At 34.5% G+C, this 18,377-nt stretch overlaps 2 protein-coding genes across 3 annotated transcripts in view; both read left to right on the forward strand.

The window, feature by feature from the left end:
• LOC113068001 (RNA-binding protein Musashi homolog 1-like) overlaps positions 1–9,171 on the forward strand; it is a 29,536-nt gene extending 20,365 nt beyond the window's left edge. The window contains exons 8-14 of one of the 2 annotated variants that reach the window (XM_026240538.1): positions 1,833–1,915; positions 2,744–2,861; positions 3,913–3,993; positions 4,928–4,984; positions 5,586–5,645; positions 5,727–5,896; positions 6,964–9,171. In XM_026240538.1, the coding sequence (XP_026096323.1) occupies positions 1,833–1,915; positions 2,744–2,861; positions 3,913–3,993; positions 4,928–4,984; positions 5,586–5,645; positions 5,727–5,896; positions 6,964–7,005 (611 nt within the window). In that variant the 3' untranslated portion in view covers positions 7,006–9,171. The remainder of the gene's footprint in view (positions 1–1,832; positions 1,916–2,743; positions 2,862–3,912; positions 3,994–4,927; positions 4,985–5,585; positions 5,646–5,726; positions 5,897–6,963) is intronic. The other variant, XM_026240539.1, reaches the window with a different exon arrangement.
• Positions 9,172–10,547: 1,376 nt separating this feature from the next.
• Positions 10,548–16,998, forward strand: LOC113068002 (transmembrane protein 233-like). Its single transcript, XM_026240540.1, has 3 exons — positions 10,548–10,946; positions 13,453–13,587; positions 13,755–16,998. The coding sequence occupies exons 1-3, from the start codon at positions 10,761–10,763 to the stop codon at positions 13,764–13,766; spliced, it is 333 nt and encodes a 110-aa protein (XP_026096325.1). The 5' UTR covers positions 10,548–10,760; the 3' UTR covers positions 13,767–16,998.
• The last annotated feature ends 1,379 nt before the right edge of the window (positions 16,999–18,377 follow it).

Consider the following 18,377-nt stretch of genomic DNA (forward strand, 5'->3'; position numbering starts at 1 on the left):
AGTGATCAGTGACAAAAGGAGAGAGGTGGGATCTGATATCTTGAATTTTCTGAACAAAAAAAAATTCAGAAAATTGTGTGCACGTCTCAATATTTACATCAGGAACTGAGTGAACAATAGGATTAAGAACAGAATTTATTGTTTTGAAAAGAACCTTAGGCCTATTGGAATTTGTTTGCGATCAAGTTTGAGAAATATTTGGATTTTGCCTCACTAACAGAATTGTGATAAGCAGTTAAGCAGGTTTTCAAAATTTGGTAGGAGACCTGGATCCCATTCTTTTTCCACCTGCACTCATAGTAATGTTTAATCTTAATGTTAGACCCTCCGAGACTCGTCTCTTCTCATTTCCTCTCTTCTTTTCTCTTCTTGTATCCTTTCTGATTGAACTTGAGGAATATTTTACAGCTCAACCATTGTTCATTCATAACTCAGGAGACGTAAACTTTAGTATGCTCTAGTATCAGCTTCATCTCAGACGTTTCTCCTAAAATGCTTTTGAAGAATTGAAACAAAAATCCATATATAATATAAAATAAATAAAATAATATATAAAATAAAATAAGAAAATTGAATCAATTCTCTTACTAAAGTCAAATTTAATTGCTGAAAGATTGTTTCTTTAATAACTCATAATTTAGGAGACTTAATGGAGTTTATTTCCTTTATATTTTAATATCAACTTTGCCTTTAGATACTTATTTTTTCTTTTGTACTTGAAGAGTATTTTACTGCACAAAAGTTGCACGTTCATATGGGCATTTTGATTCATTTATACTTATGCTTCAGCATCAATTTAGTCTAAAATGTATGATATTAAAGATAAAAAATAATATATAATATAAACAAAAGATGAAAGTCAAATTTACTCTTTCATAGTTAAGGAGACAATGTGTTTACTATTTTAATATCACGTTGGTATTTGATATCTTGATTGATGTTTGGAAATACTAGAATAATTTGAGGAATATTTTCCTGCTCAGAAGTTCAGTATGAACTATTAACTTCACTATGTTTTCTATTTGAAAATTAAAAATAAAAGAACACATTTTTGTATGGAAGACAAATGCAACTGCTCAAAGGTTGATCGTTCGGAAGACTTAATGGAGTTATATTTCATTTAATATATTAACTTCTCCTAAACTTGGCCTTGAAACAAGTCTCAATTTGTGTTTATAAATATTATAATATAGCATAAGTATATATAATATAATAGTATATGCTATTTTATACAATAGTAATATAACTAGAATAACTTGGTATTTCTCTTATACTTGAGGAATATTTAATAATACTTGAGTTCTCATTTATACATCAGTTAAGCATCAACGTTCATTTGGAGTAAAAAAAAAAAGATCAACCAAATTTATTAAGAAAAAATAATTGCTCAAAGGCTGCTTTTTAATAACTTGGTGAAATATTAAAGATCTTTTCTCTTCTCGTCAGTCTCCTCTCCATTTAGAGGCATTGCTAAAAAGGTGTAAGAGTAATGCTGAGCTGGTTAGTAGTTCAGAGGTTAAACCGTCATTCACTTTGGCAAGGAAAGTCTGACTGACAGCTGGTGGGCGGAGCCTGTAGTGAGTGACAGATGAGTGGGCGGGATCAAGTAGGACAGGTAAATACAGCAGGTGAGGAGCTAACCTCCTGACAGAATGAACTGAATATATGAACAGATGGCAACAGAACAAAAGAGAGTACAGAGAATGAGAAAGTAGAAGGGGAAAGGTCATGCCAGGATCAAACTGGACCAAATAAGCACACAAGATTCAGTGTTTGAAAGCAATGCTATGTTTGTGATTGGTAAAGAGTGCATGTGTGTTCTTGCTCTGCAGGTTTTGGCTTCGTGACCTTTGAGAATGAAGACGTGGTGGAAAAGGTCTGCGAGATCCACTTTCACGAGATCAACAACAAGATGGTGAGAGTGTGTTCTGCTATGAAACACTATCTCTGTGTGTGTGTGTGTGTGTGTGTGTGTGTGTGTTTGAACCTTTTTAATACATGATAATTGAATACATCAATCAATCTATCTATCTATCTATCTATCTATCTATCTATCTATCTATCTATCTATCTATATATAAGATCGATAGATAGATAGAGAAATAGATAGAGAGATAGAAAAAAAGTCATTCTCTTACTAAAGTAAATTTTAATTGTTCAAAATGACTCTTTTATATAATTATATTTCAAGTTTCAACTTTGTTGCAGATGCTTCTCCAAATTATTTTCTTTTGATTAAATTGAATTTGATTGAAATTACTACAATAACTTGATGAGATATTAAAGAGATTTCAATTGTGATTTAGTTGAGGAAAATTGTACCGCTCAAATGTTGCTGATGCAGACCTCCATGGACTTCATTGAGTTTCTCAGTTCATAGTCATTTAAAGTGTCAACCTTGTCTCTAATGTAAAAATCATTTGAAGAAATAAAAAGTGTAGAAAAAGAAAGATCCATAAAATAATAATAATAATAATAATAATAAAAAAATCTGATCTCAAAAGTTCCTCATTCATAACTCATAATAATTCATAACATAATAATTTAATTTTCATTTGTAGTTATTTTTCAATATCACCTTCATCTCAGATGATTCTTCTAAAACTATTTTAAAGAATTAAAAATAAAATAAAAGATGGAATAATTTATTGAAAATGTAATTGTATTGTTTTGTAATTTTGTCTCAGATGCTACTTAACTAGAATAACTTGATATTAAAGAGAATTTGTTTATGATTTTGAAGGTGGAGTGCAAAAAAGCTCAGCCGAAGGAAGTGATGTCACCGACAGGTACGGCGCGTGGCCGCTCCAGGGTGATGCCCTACGGCATGGACGCCTTCATGCTGGGTATCGGCATGCTGGGTGAGTTAAAAGAAGGAAAAGTCAAATAATCTCAGTGAACTCATGCATATGAGCAGGGGCGCTGCACAAGATCCCGGGCCCTATGCATAGGCAGTCCTAATGGGCCCCCCACCCTTGAAAATATATATTCCAGACTTTTCAAGGGCCCTCTCTTCCTTTGGGGCCCTGGTAATCAGTACTGGTTTTACCCTCAGTCCGACGTCCCTGCATATGAGCAAATCCAGTCAGTGCAGCGCTGCAGTTCTCTCTGGTGACAGTCTAGCGCTGCCTGCTGTTTACAACAGAGACTGCACTTGTGTCTGCACTTTTGTGAGTGTGACACAAATCAGAGTTGAAAACAAAATAATTTTGCTGGAAAAAAAAAAGCTAAACACATCAAATAACCCATATAACAATTAAAATGCCGGTTTTTATTTTATTTATATTCACTATTAATACTTTAGCAGTAACTAAGACAAATGTAATAACAATGAAAAATAAACAGTATTTACATTTATAAGTGACAATTAATTTATGATGGTACATTCGATTGAGATTTAGTGCAATCATTAATTGTGAATTAATTTCTGAGTTACTTAAAATATTATAATAGGAATTATTGCTTTCAATTATCATTTTATATGACGTGCTGTATAAATCATTGGTATAACTTTGTAAACATTAACATGCCGTGTCCCGGAGCAAATAGACAAGTACAATAAAACCCATTACAAACGAGGCATTGGTTGCATCCAGTGGGGACATAATTACTGATTATAATGACTTACACTGTCTTTTTACACGTTTTGTTGTGTATCGCGTCGCGTAAACATAAAACAATGTCTGCATTTGTGATCAGAGAAATGACAAACAACAAGCCTACTTTACACTGCTCAAAACTCGTGTTTGAATCATCAGTGGCAAATCCTTTACATATGAAAACGTACTTACATATCGTGAGTCAGAACAGGAACAGGAACAGGAATTGCCCTACTCTATAGAAACAGACATTATTGAAAAGTGTTACCAAATAATCTGACCTTGCCTTAGACACTATGCTTTCTCTGTTCAGGTTACCCAGGGTTCCAGACGGCCACTTACGCCAGTCGTGGATACACAGGAATCACACCAGGATACACATACCAGTTCCCAGGCAAGTCTATCTTATCTATCTATTAATCTTTAAAATTATATTTATCGTATATATCATAATTTATAATATACTTACAGATTAAAGTGAATATATATTGATATATACTATTTATACATTAATATATACTGCATTTAAATCACTTGACCATACATGTGTGTGTGTGTGTGTGTGCGTGTGTGTGCGTGTGTGTGTGTGTGTGTGTGTGTATAGACATACATATATAGACATGTTATTTCATTTATGTTTTTACTAAAATGTGGCGATGCAGTTTTAGTTGATGCATGCAAACCAAAAGATTATTCATGACAAATTATTGTTTTGTCTATCATTAGTTGAGAAACAGCTTCACATTATTAAAAAACAAACCCAAAAAAACTGAATCTAAAGAGTGATTGGATGATCTGCGACATTGCGCCCGTAAACAGCTACACTTGTCTTTAATAACAAGTTCAGCTTGACTTATTAAAACTAATATCCATGCGTTTGGCTCTAGCGCAGCATAGTGAAATGTTTCAGTTGCATGATACTATCATAGCACCCAGCACTAATACTTACCGCTGTGTGTTACGGCTCCATGTCTAACCAGCTCCACACCTTGAGATCAGCGATCTAACGACGTCCTCCCGTTTCTCTCTTCCTTGTGCTTTTTGTTCCTCGTGTCCTTCTGCACCTCAATCTGTTCCCTTCCTTTCCTCCTGTGTAGCAGCTGCACCCGGCTGTAAGTGCCTAGTTGTGTGTGTTTCTGTGCGCTTAGACGTGTCTCTCCTCTGCCGCTTTAAAGCCTCCTTTCATGGAGTACATCAGTGTGTTTTCGTAAATAGGACTTCTTGTGGAAAAACACTCACTGTGTGTGTGTGTGTGTTGGTGTTTTAGCTCGGAGCTGGTTTACGCTGAGTTTGTTCACAAACCGCTCTTTTGCCCGTTTCTGTTCTAGAATTCCATTTAGAACGTGCACCCCTTCTGACTTCCTCTCACCCCCAAGAGATCACAGGTTAGTGACTCGTCTGGTTTTACAAGAAGCTCTCTGTGTTCAATCACACGCACACATGAACACACGGCTGCACACGAAACACACATGCTGCTGATTTTCCCAAAAAACTGTGTGTGTTGTCCTTCATTTAAATTAAAGGTCCGAGACAGAACTGCAGTGTGTCATTTCTGCAATGCAATCATGTGTTTTCAACCAAGTTTTCCTAAACTAGTCACTGGTTGAGCCTTAAATTAACATTCAAGACTGCTTAAAGGCAGTAATATTACATCCAGACTACAAAAGCTGCATATATATATATATATATATATATATATATATATATATATATATATATATATATATATATATATATATATATATATATATATATACATAAAAAAATCACATTATTATTACTTCCTGCCCAATGACAGGGCTTGACAGAGTTGTCTGATGTGGACATTTTTCCAAAAAGATTCCAGAAGCAAGCATTAGAATAACATGCACTGAACACACAGCTTAGTTGACTTTTCACCATAACATTTAACACATGTAACAGGATATTAAAGGATCTCAAACTGACATGTATTTGTGTGGCATCCTGTGTCTCTCTGTCCTTCAGCCATTCCACTGACGGCCTACGGACCAATGGCAGCGGCCGCAGCTGCAGCAGTGGTCAGAGGTACGCAAAATCACATTTACTGTCAGTTTTTGAGATTTATTAAACTCTTTCCACTTGTAAAGCACCTTCTGAATATTTAAGACATCTGTCCTGTAGGTTCCACCCCTTCACGTACCGCTGGCTTCCTGGGCACCAGCAGCCCTGGGCCAATGGCAGAGCTGTATGCAGCAGCCAATCAGGATTCAGGAATCAGCAGCTATATCAGTGCGGCAAGTCCCGCCCCCAGCACAGGGTTTGGACATGGACTCGGGGTAGGTTCAATCAGATTCAATAACTTTATTGTCAAAAAGGACAAAAGTAATAAATATTGAAGTCCACGCGACTCGATTTATGAGCCCCATTGAATTCCATTGAAAGTGCATTACTATTTATTTTGGTATGCACTGTAATTTATATTTTATAATTTGCATTTATCATTGTTTTTCCCTACTCTTTGTGGCCCGAAGTATCAGTGTTATTTCAGTCTTTACATAATATTGTAGCATTTATTAATAATTAATTTTTTTACATTTTATTTTAAGTTTTTGCAATTTTGTTATGTGCTTTTCTAATTTTTATTAGTTTTATTTGTTTAAATATCTTTTTATTTTAGATTTTTGATTTCAGTACTTATTACAGTTAGTTTCTACTAACTACTAATTTCTAGTTTTATAAGTATAGGTTTTTCATCTAATACTTTTGTTTTATTTCGTTATTTAGTTTTATTTAACAATAACAGTTACTGCTAACAACAGACCTCTCCAATTTTAAAGTATAAAACTTATTTATATGTTGTTGTAGTATTTATTAATATTTGAAGTAATTTTTTTAATTCAAAATGTATATATATATATTTTATTTTATTTTATATATCAATTCATATTTTAATTCATATAGTTTTTTTATTTTATTTTTTACTTATATTTCTACTTCAATTTATTTTTATCTCAGTTTTAGTTGTAGTAATTTTAGTATTTTAACTTACTATTTCAGTTCGCTGCCAGGACAGTATTTTACATTTTTGCGTAAAGTTTAGGTTTTTCATCTAATACTTTTATTTTATTTCAGATTCTTTTAAATTGAAAAGAAAAAAAATATATTTTTAATAGTTTTTGTTTTGGTTAGCAAAGACAGCATAAGAACACACTGCACCAGAGATGACAACCACTGAAACAACTTAACACATTCCTAACACATTTTATACATAAAATTGCAATGAGCAAAATGCAATAAAAATATGAGCTTTGCATTCCTGCTTGAAATCTCTCAAGAATATCTTGCCACAAAGACTTCCATTGCTCAAAAGATTTTTTAACACCTCTTTTTTTTCTCCTCCAAGGGTCCTTTGATTGCAACAGCCTTTACCAATGGCTACCACTGAGGGGCGTCCAATCAGGGTCCAGCGTGGGAGGAGAAACTCACGTGCTTGTGACGACGTGACGTGTTTATTGGACGAACCCCACGTGCTCTGGAGTTTCCACCTTTTATTTTTCTCTATTCTCTACTAACATCACTTTTCGTTTTCCTCATCCCGTATTTCCTTTCTGATGTATCAAACTCATTTATGATATGCTGCCGTATTTAAAAAAAAAAAAAAAAACCTTGTCAAAACAATATTGTTTGATTGTACGTTTAGAAACGTTTTTTTTTTTTTCAGAAAATGTTTTTCTGCATTTGTTACATATTTTTGCTGACTGTGTTTTTATGTTTTTACTGTACTCATGCTGTAACAGATGATGTTGAGAAAGAGAGAAAGAGAGAGAAGGAGCACGAAGCTGAAAAAAACAAGGATTTGTTTATTTTTTAAACGAATCTAAACAACACAGAACAAATGAATGAAGAATGAATCAAATCCATAAAAAAAACAGGACAAAAATGTATATTTTGGTAGTTTTTACTCAGCATATATAATGTTATTCGAACATTTCCTAAGCTGAATCGGTTATTTTTTTCGTACAATTGGTTTTTACGCGAGAAACATCGGCCTCACTCATGAATTTTCTGCATGAATCTGCATTTTTTTTCAGATGTAAGAATATCTGACACATTTTTACACAGAAATGGGTTCTGCTCTTGTTGAGGCTCATTGTTCAGCTTCTTTTTGTAGATACTGTACATATTGCATGGATTTTGGGAGGGTTCGGAAAGAACGATCGACTTGGGGTTGCGGGAGGGTTGAGGGTCCTTTATGGTTTTTAACATGCAAACATCTTTCTTCACATTGAATCTTGCATTTCTGAGACCATTTTCATGACCAAGTTGGACCGATGTGGGTCTTTGGTTGTGCTCTTCTCACTTTCGACTCACATTTATACTACGATCAAACGTTTGATGCTTTTTCGGACTAAATGGTCCAGATCAACAGACCTTTCTGTCGTTTTGTTTTTTTATGAATCCTCACGCTTTCCTCACTGAATTTTAAACCATTCTGAAACCACGTTGTTTGATGTTTGCTGTCACTTATGAGGCGTCAAACCACATCGCTGACAAACCAGGTTGTGTTTTCCATTAGAGCAACTGATTTGGTCCCGTTTTTTGGGAAACGGAAACGCGGTCTTGATACGCCTCAGTTTCGAAGAGCACGGCTGCTGGGCTTCTCTTCATGCTGTTTTTGGAAACATATATTATATGTATAATTTTTTTGCGTGGTGTACTTCTATTGTAAATCTTTACCGTTCTCCTTTTTCTTTTCGTTTTTCAACGGTACAATGCTGTTTTTGGAAGAAATGAAGGACAAATTTACAACGCAAAGGAGTCTGAGCGCTGTTACACCTGTCGTTGTGTGTTTTGGATGCGTGTGTGAGTGTAACTGAAGTATGGATGTACACGTAGCTAGTTTACATGCATTCAACTGCCACCTTTGAAACTGTCTCGTCTCTGCCAGTAAAGGAGAGGAACGTCTCTGTCAACACAGCTCTAATAGAGGCCTTCTGGGAAAATTGTTACGCTTGACTAATAACACGCATCCAGAGTGATTTTTTTTTCCATTTCAGCAACATTGCATCTGTTTGATTTCTACTTAATTGCATTTGTTTCCAGTCTTCCATTTGACACGTGTAGCCTCTCTTTGGAGCAGTGGTCACGTGACGACCGAATCTCCAGCTGACAGGGACGCCTCACAAAACTACTGCACGGCACACACTGTAACTATTTAACCAACAAAAAGCAATAAGTTATTTTTACACTCAAGTAATAACGAACGCCGTTAACAGTGGTACGAATACGACGGCGGTTATGTGGCATTAAGAATTATTTTTCAGAAAAAAAGCTATATTTTTCAAGATCCGTTTTAACCCCTTGAAAGTTTCTCAGATTTTTACCGTACATGTTAGCTGTTTGTTTGGAGGACTTGTTGAAGGGGATCAGCGGCGAAACTGGAAAGCATCAGTGGGCGGCGCTCCGTCCCGTTGCTGTGGAGCTGCACGTCAACACTGTGACCTGATGCTCAAATACGCTGGTCTGCTGTCCCTTTACTGTATTTTTTTATTTTTCACCTCTGGAAATTTTCAAGTAAAAAGATCCTAATAAATTATTTTAAAACATTCCATTTGATGGTCTCTGCGTTCATTATTTTCTTTGTGGTTTTTATTGCATTTTCAGGGAGTGTTAGCAGAGATTGTTTTGGTAGTATGCAGAATGGATTGGACTCTTTGTAATGTAATTTGAGTAGTTCATGCAAAAGCAAAACCGAAAATATTCTGTGGAAAAGTTAATATGGATTTGGAATATGGAATGTTGTAAACCCTGAATATTAACCATTTCATAAAAACAGAATATAAAAGAATAAAAAATTTGGACAAAAATCTGAGTACTTTTTAAAGATTACGTAATTACAAATATTTAAAAATATTTTTACGTGTATATAATTGTTTCAGAATAAAGTCATCAAAATTAAGGGATTATTAATAAAATATTTTTTTTATGCTTTTATATATCAAATATTTTAAAGATAAATTAAGGTTTCAATATTAAAAAAACTTTAAACAAATGAAACTTTTTGTATCAGGGTTATAATAGTTAACTAATGCTAAGACTAAAACCATAAAAAACATTACTTAAAATAAATTGAAATAACATTTAAAAAAATCATAAACTTATTTTATTTTAGCAAGAACAAGCTAGAAACCTAAAAAAGACAAATAATAATAAACTATATGCAGTCGTTTGAAAACAACAAAAATGAAATGTAAAATAATTTGTTTTTTTTATACACATAGCAATGAAAACATAAAATATAAAAAAAGCCTTCAAAAATCTAAATATTAAAATATAGTACATCAGCAATACTAGAATAATGATATATTATAATAATTATGCAATACCATAAATAATTATCAATAAAATAGAATTAATAAATATAGATCTTCTTTAACATTTGATTTGAATATTCAATTTCTCCAGTGTATAGCTTTTGATACATTTTCTGTGTATAAAAATTGCTGAAAATGTTTCCTGCTGTGGTGCAAAATGTATATTTTCATGAAAAAATTAATAAGAGTAGATATTTTAAATCCTTCTCTAACATTTAACTATTTAACCATTTAATAACCATTGTTCATAAAGCTAGCAGGATTCCAGTGCACCAAGTAAACAAACAGGTGAAAAGACGTCCAACACTTCAAGACATGGGAACAGACGTGGTTGATTTGCTCCTCTTACTCTGTTATGTTCATCTCTGTCCCATAACACACACCTGATACCCTGTGACCCCAATACCACTCGCTGGCCCCATGCCAAGCACACACACACATAAACAAACTCGGTTTCTCACCATTTCTGCATTTGATTCTATTATTAGTCTAGGTCTGTGAGACTGTCCTGGTGTCATTTTATAGTTTTACATTTTTGCCAAATCTTTCTGTGATATGGAAAATCAGAAAATCACAGAAACTTAAACGTTGCTGGACCTGGAACCCGTCCATGGGAAAGTGTCTCATCTCCCTGATCCCGTTACTCACGGGTTCTTCTTGCCTAAACACCGTCCTGCCCAAAATACTTTTCATTTCATCTTGTTTCCTTACAGCCTGCACAGTTCTCATTGAACCTTGGTGAATTTATTAATCTCTTTGAACTTTTTTAACCTGTTTTTCTCCACACTCGAATATCTGTGTGTTATCAGAGTGTTCGCCTGCCATCATGGCGACAGGCGGCTCACAGACGGACGTGAAGAGTTCTCTGAACGGGAACTTGGATTTATATCACATCTGGTTCGGTTCTACAACTCCACGACCTCCTCTAAGAAACTATCTGCTCCTGACCATCCTCACCTGCTTCTGTCCGGCCTACCCTGTCAACATTTTAGCCCTGGTCTTTTCTGTAATGGTGAGTTAACAATCATATGTGTACTGGAAACCGCTCAAGATTTTATCTGTATTTATATTAATGTCTGCATGAAATCAGGGGCTTGTATTAATAGAACAGTTTGTGTCAAGGTTTATTAAGGTTTATTTTTAATTAAAGGTGCTGTATATGTTTTTTGTGTGTGTGTGTGTGTGTGTGTGTGTGCTAATGTATAAATACCATAATAAATTTAAGTTCACATACTTGTTTTACAGAAAAATAAACCAAAACAATGCTACAGCTAGTTATTCTGCTTTGAGATGTGTATTCCATGTCGGAATATCTGTTTTTGCTTTGGTCTGTGTGATTGTGCCCACCCCCTGGCAGAAAACACCGCATATTTCCTCCATGAAAACCTGCCAACGAACTTGCATATTCTACCTTTCAAAAAAAAAAAATCTCAGCATCCAACTTACATTTACATTTATTCATTTAGCAGACGCTTTTATCCAAAGCGACTTACAAATGAGGACAGTGGAAGCAATCAAAAACAACAAAAAGAGCAATGATATATAAGTGCTATAACAAGTCTCAGTTAGGTTAAACACAGTACACATAGCAAGGGATTTTAAATAATATAATAAATAAAAAGAAAACATATAGAATAAAAAAAGAATAGAGCAAACTAGTGTTAGAAGTCTTTACACACACACACACACACACACTTAATAGCATATTATAACACGCATTAATCATCTTATCAACTTGCAGTGTAAAGCTCATTGCCTCAATCTGGCAACCCGCATGAGCTTTGAGTCTGAAGAGGGGTAGTGGCGGGAGAAACATATCTCTTCAATATTTTGATTTTGGATTGCAGTACCATTTTAACAGCTTACTGTCAACATTACATACTATACCTTTATTTGATTTTTAGCAATCTTGTGTTAAATGCTTAACAAATTGGCCTGGTTTCACAGACAAGGTTTAGACTAAACCAGAATTAGGCCATAGTTTAATTAGAAAAAAAAAAAAAAAAAACACTCTTGAGACAAAGCAAAGGCATAGATATATTTTATGATCAACCAGTGCAAGTTTCTTTCAGTTTAAACAGCTCAGACATTTTAGTCTGGGACTAGGCTTAAGCCTTGTCTGTGAAACTGAGGGACTAGTGAAAAAAAGTGCAAGTCGTGACATTTGCCAAGTACAGTAACCCATACTCGGAATTGGTGCTCTGCATTTAACTAATCCAAGTGCACACACACAGCAGTGAGAAGTGAACACACACCTGGAGCAGTGGGCAGCTATAGATCCAGCGCCAGGGGGTTCAGTGCCTTGCTCAAGGGCACTTCAGCCATATTGAGGGCGGAAGAGAGAGCTGTTGATTAACTCCCCTCCACCTACAACTCCTTCCAGCACCGAGACTCAAACCTGTGACTTTTGGGTTACAAGTCCAACTCTCTAACCATTAGGCCACAGCTGCCCCCCACAAAGACTGTCTCTTTGTGCTCTGAACATGATTCCTGCTGTAAAGAGATGTGCTTGTTTATTACTTGTTCAAGCAATCACACAATTTTAACCTAGCACCTATGATAAAACAGGAAATAAATAATATAAGAAAATATAAATAAATAGCCAACCAAAGCTAGAGAACTGTATGGAAGCGCATTTCCGCCACTAAAATGCTACTTTTTTTCCTCAAAATTCTCAGAATTGTGTGATATAAACTCGCAATTGTGACTTTTTTCTCAGAATTACAAGTTCATATCTCACAAACTAAGAATTGCATGATCAAAACTCGCAATTGTGAGTTATAAAGTCAGAACTGTGATATAAACTCGCAGTTGCTAGAAAAAACTCAGAATAGCAACTTTATGTTCTCAGAATTGCAAGTTATAAAGTCAGAATCGCAAGACAAAAAAGTCTGAATACAAAGTCGCAATTCTGAGTTTTTTTTTGTTGCAATTGCGAGTTTATATCTCACAATTCTGACTTTATAACTCCCAATTTTAATTTTATAACTCGCAATTGCGTGTTATAAAGTCAGAACTGCAAGATATGAACTCGCAACTACCTTTACCGTTTTATTTTTTATTCAGTGGTGGAAACAGTCTTTCTTAGAGCAGAATCATACGACTCCTTACCCTGATAGCACAAATACATATCAGAGATGTCTTTTTGATGTGCGTTTACATCTGTAAGACATACTTTTCAGAGTCTTTGCTCACTTGCAATAAATCTCCTAGACATTTCCTGGTAGATGTCAAATAGACATTTAGGAAATAAGATGTTTATGATTTAGAATGTATGTGAAAGTGACATCTTAAAGATGTTTGAACACAGCAGATGCTTTCCAGATGAAGCAATCTTTAACACACATCTTGCAGATGTAGATATGCTATCAGGGCAGCAACTGCATGCAAGACTAAAGATAACTGTTGGTTTGATTGCTGATATTAGTGTGACTGGATGAACACACACAAACACACATCACAAAGAAAGAGTGAAAAGCTTTGTCATGTCTCTAAATATTTGAATCTGTCTTTTATAGTCCAGAAATAGTTATGATCAGGGGGATTATGAGGGATCAAGGCGTTTAGGGAAGATGGCGCTCTATGTGTCCATCGCATCCATCATCATCGGCATCCTCATCATCACCATCTTCTTCGCTGTGCATTTCAGCACGGTAACATATTGTCATTTAACATTTTTATATTGTTCGCCATTTTTTGATGCCCTTTAAATTGTTTAATGACATTCAAATAAATAAAATGAACAAGGTTTTACTGCTACAGGAACAGATCTGGAAAAGCTTTTTCTGATTTCTTTGTGTTTCTGTTTCTGTTTCTTTAGAAGGATGTTTAATATGCCAGTATTTTTGTCATGCTGTGCTCCGGGAGAAGGATGTCCACCGGGTCGCTCTGTCTGTCGAACTGAACAGAGATGTTAGTAATGAAAGCAGGAGCAGGACAGATCCAGCACAAGATCTGCAGTCCAGCTCTGAATGAACATGCTTATAAAAGAGACGTAGATGATGGAATTAGTCAAGCAATGTTTTCAGACAATCACATTCAATGTATGCACTTTGAAATCACTGAATAATATGCATCCATGGAATATGTAAATAATTTTGTAATCTATGCATGTCTGTTCTTTTTCTAATTCTTTTTCTGGCTATCCTGTATTAAAATGTACAGCTATAGGTTTCAGGGTTGAATTTCAAAACAAAAATTATTAATAATGACCTTTACTAGTAACTATCATCAGAACACATCACACTGTTTACAGTCTTCAAGTCTTAAAAGCTCTTATGAATAATGTAAAAACTAATCATGGACATACTGAATATGTAAATATTACTCATTTTTGGTGCTTAAAGTTTTCCTCTGCCAGTAGATCATGAAAACAAGGAAAGGGATCTTAATTTTTTATAACAACCAATTAATATTGATTCTTTGTATTTGAGTTTAACATTTAATCACACAGGCTATTTAGTCTATTGTAGAGATGTTTGTGTTTTACTGAATATTTTACAAATGAAAAACACTAATTCGGAATTACATGTTTTGATGAACTTGTCCTAATTAATTAATACATCTAATTTATAAAGCACCATTCGTACAAAGCTGAAACATGTCATTTTTTGCATCAATAATGCTAATGCATGAAATTAACCACAACTGTGTGTGGAATTATAATAAAATAACAATAATGCCAGTTTCCAAACAAAACAGAAGCAAAGGAGTTGCATGTTTTGCGTCTTTGAACAGCTTCCATAAATCTGGATTATAAAATGAGATACACATTGACTTTATAGCTGGTCTAATATCAGACGTATGTAGACCAAATCAGGGGTGCATTTCCCAAAATCATAGTTGCTAACCTGTTAGCAACTTACTTGGTTGGCAATGGGAAATTGCATTGCAACCAACAAAGTTACTAACTTAGTAAGCAACTATGGTTTTGGGAAACGCACCCCTGATCAGTAATGGAAGTGAAAAATGATAGCGTTATATGAAGATTAAGGCTATTGACCCTTATTTTTCGATCTCCCCCGAGCCCTTCATCTTGAAGCCAGAGAGCTGGTGTATTTGGAGATGCACATTGAGCCCTCATCTGTGCTATATATAGTGTTGGGTCTCAGTCCCGCGGCGGTGTCAGGGGCCAGCAGGGGTCACATGACACGGGATAGCTGCTTTAGCACTCACTGTGCTGAAAACACAAGAACGTAAAACAAACAGAGTTAGATATGAAATGTGTTATGGGACACTCAGATGTGTTGTCTCCTTCTGATAAAGAGCTTGTTGTAAGGTATTTCTCATTTAAAATTCACTTTAGATAAAAGCTTCTGCTAAATTAAGAAATGTAAATGTAAATATAGATATAAATTGCCTTTACCTGCAGTGTAAAGTGTGTCATTCGTATACACAAGAACGAGAGACAACATTAGCCATTTTTTTGTTTCATACAATGTAGTGACTCATCCGCCTTCCTTATCCAGTGTCGTTTTATTATCTGAAGTATCCTGTACCCTGATAATGTTGTGACAGGCCGATGCAAATGATCAGTGCCCCAGCTAACAGGGAACAATCACATAACTTTCACTAACAGTCTTTAAAAGTTAGGTAAATATAAGGACAAAATATTATTGTTTATTGGGGTTCTTATTCATAGTTTGTAAATTCTTAGAATAATGTTCTTTGAACATCCTGATGTTATTTGTACTTAATAAATGTTCAGAGAAAACATTAATATAACATTCTTAGAATATTCTTATATTGTCATTTGCCTGAAGCTTTCATAATGTTATCATGAAACGTTCTTACGATGTCATTTGTACACCAACTTGATGAACATTCACTTCGAATGAAATTTTTTTTTGAATAATAGTCTTTATGATGTTATCAATATTTGCAGCATGTTTGCAAAAAAATGTTTTGAGAATAATTTTAATGAAATGTCATTAGAGTGTTATTTGTCAGAGCATATGTCCAATTATTATTATTATTTTTTGTGTTTCTACAGTAGGCTACAAAACAGCTTTTTAGAGAAAAGCATGATTTTATAATATTAATATCATCTTAGAATCTTCATGTCTTAGTCCCAGTTAGCAAATACCCAGCTAACAGAGAACATTCTCAGAACGTTCTCTCAAAGTTATGAACAAACATTCTTCCAGTTCGCAGAATGTTCGTTTAAAGTTATGTGTTGATAACATTCTCAAAACAGTAACACACACACTCACACACAAATGCTATATAAATGTCTTATTCACTTATTCATTCATTCATTCATTCAAAACACTATTTAGACATTGTTCAGACCTTTTTCTTTTTTATAAGGATGTAAGTTCATTTTTTAAACATAACTACTTATACTTCCCATAATGTATGCACAATGATTCAATGGAACGCTCTTTAATGTTTTTCCTAGCATTCGCATAACCAACATAAAGCATTTTTTTAAACATTTAAAAATTGAAGGTCTTAAACGTTCTTAACTTCTAAAAAATACAGTTGACTTGATGTTCTTATGGTTTATTTTAGCTGTTTTCTGACGTTTCTCTTTGTTTGGTCTGGTTGCTTTTTCTTTAGAATTAGCTTTTTTTTGGAGCTGAAAAAGCTGGTGCCAGATGAAAGGTCAGCTTGCAGCTGCTGTTGGTGTATAACTACACCTTTGCCTTGAGGGCAGAGCAACATGAACTAGCTGAACAATCCTGGGGTCAGACGGTCAGCAGGTGCTCTTTAGATGGACAAACGGATGTTTCCTTTACATGCTTCAGTAAACAGACAGAAAGACACCTGAGAACTTCCGCTCGACCCATCAAAGTGTTTTTCAAAGGATGTTAGAAAAAAAAATAAATTAGTTATGCATCAGGGAGAAAAAAAGAAATCTCACCCTTTTACAAAAATGACGTCCTGATGATCTTTATTAAGCAGTCGTCAATACATTAAAGCAAAAATGTACTCGAGGTCTTGTTATAATACATGTTGCTCTGTCCATCCCCTCTGTGTTTTTCGAACAGCTTTGTCTCCTCCTGCTGGTGATGTATTAAACAACATCCAGTGACTGCATGCATTTGTTGCATTATGTCATTTAAAAAAATAAATGCAATTTTAAGGTCTCATTTTTGTAAAATGAAAAATACAAATAATTACGGTCATAAAAGACTGAGCGATTTTCCAAAATCAGTTCGATTCGAGATGAGCTGAAATATAAAATACAATTCATTTTTTATGTAGGCTAACCTGTAGCAAGCTCACATTACCTAGACAGAATCTTATTGTGGCCCGTGATCATTGACTTACAACCATTTCCCTTAAAATTTTCGTCAATATTTATTTATTTGCTAGAATTTCATTGCAGTATTTTTATTCACAAGAAAGTTATAGCTGTATTAGTGACCTGCAGATGGCATCTAAGCACAAAACAAAGATGTCAAGTGCACAATTCCAGCGGAAACCAGCCACACTTGGTCCTTCATGAAGCAGTAGTTATGATTCATATGATATATAGCCTAGTGGAGCTCAAACGTGAGGAGGAAAAAACACCTCATTTGAAACTAGAGGCTCAAATTGAGCGAAAATATGCAAAATATGTGCAGATGCTGATTTTTACTTCAACATCTGACGCAGTTCTGATAATGTAATGCTTGTTAAGTAAATCAATTTGTAACAATATAGCAGACTACTTACAAAAAATGCATATAAATATCTGTATCAATATTTTTAGTTTTATAATCAGAACATTATAATGCACTGCAAAACAATAATGAAAAAATGTTCAACAAAAGCACGAAGATCATATCTGATTCTGATATTTTAACATGATTTTTCTAAACATGTCCTGGATATGTTAAATATGCAGTTGTCAATGTATTAAAGCAAAAATGCACTTAAGGTTATATATGTTATCTTGCATGAGGTTGTGTTTGCAGAAAGTGATAGGCGTATCAGCTGTAGAGGATCTGTAATTAAATACCTCCTTATTTCATCTTACTCCAATTGCATTTTTAAAGGTTCTTGCTGCTGGGAATATGTTCTTGGCATGGCAGAAACACCAGCTCAATGTGGATGTATTATTGCTCTGTAAATGTCATGATATGTGTGTGTAAAGTCAACTAAACTGCATCCAAATATATTTTTTTAAAACAACTGAAATGCAAATTCTATCTATATTGTGTCAAAAAATACTGGCAGTACCATGCTACTTTTTTGTTAGTGAAAGATGGATTAGGTTTGTGTGTGTTTGTGTGTTGATCAGGAGAGATTATCTGTCCATGTATTAGAAGTTTATCTGAGGTCAGGTGACTCTAAATGGGAAACAACACATGCTGGATGTTTTCTTTGTCATGTGACTTATTTTTGGGTACACTATTGTGTCCCTTGTCTCTGTCAAAGACAAACATTTAATGCTGAACCTTTAAAATAATTGTAAACATAATTTATGTCATATCTGAAAATGGGTTGTTAAAGA

This window comes from Carassius auratus, linkage group LG30F (genome assembly GCF_003368295.1).
Source record: "Carassius auratus strain Wakin linkage group LG30F, ASM336829v1, whole genome shotgun sequence".
In the NCBI taxonomy this organism is placed as follows: domain Eukaryota; kingdom Metazoa; phylum Chordata; class Actinopteri; order Cypriniformes; family Cyprinidae; genus Carassius; species Carassius auratus.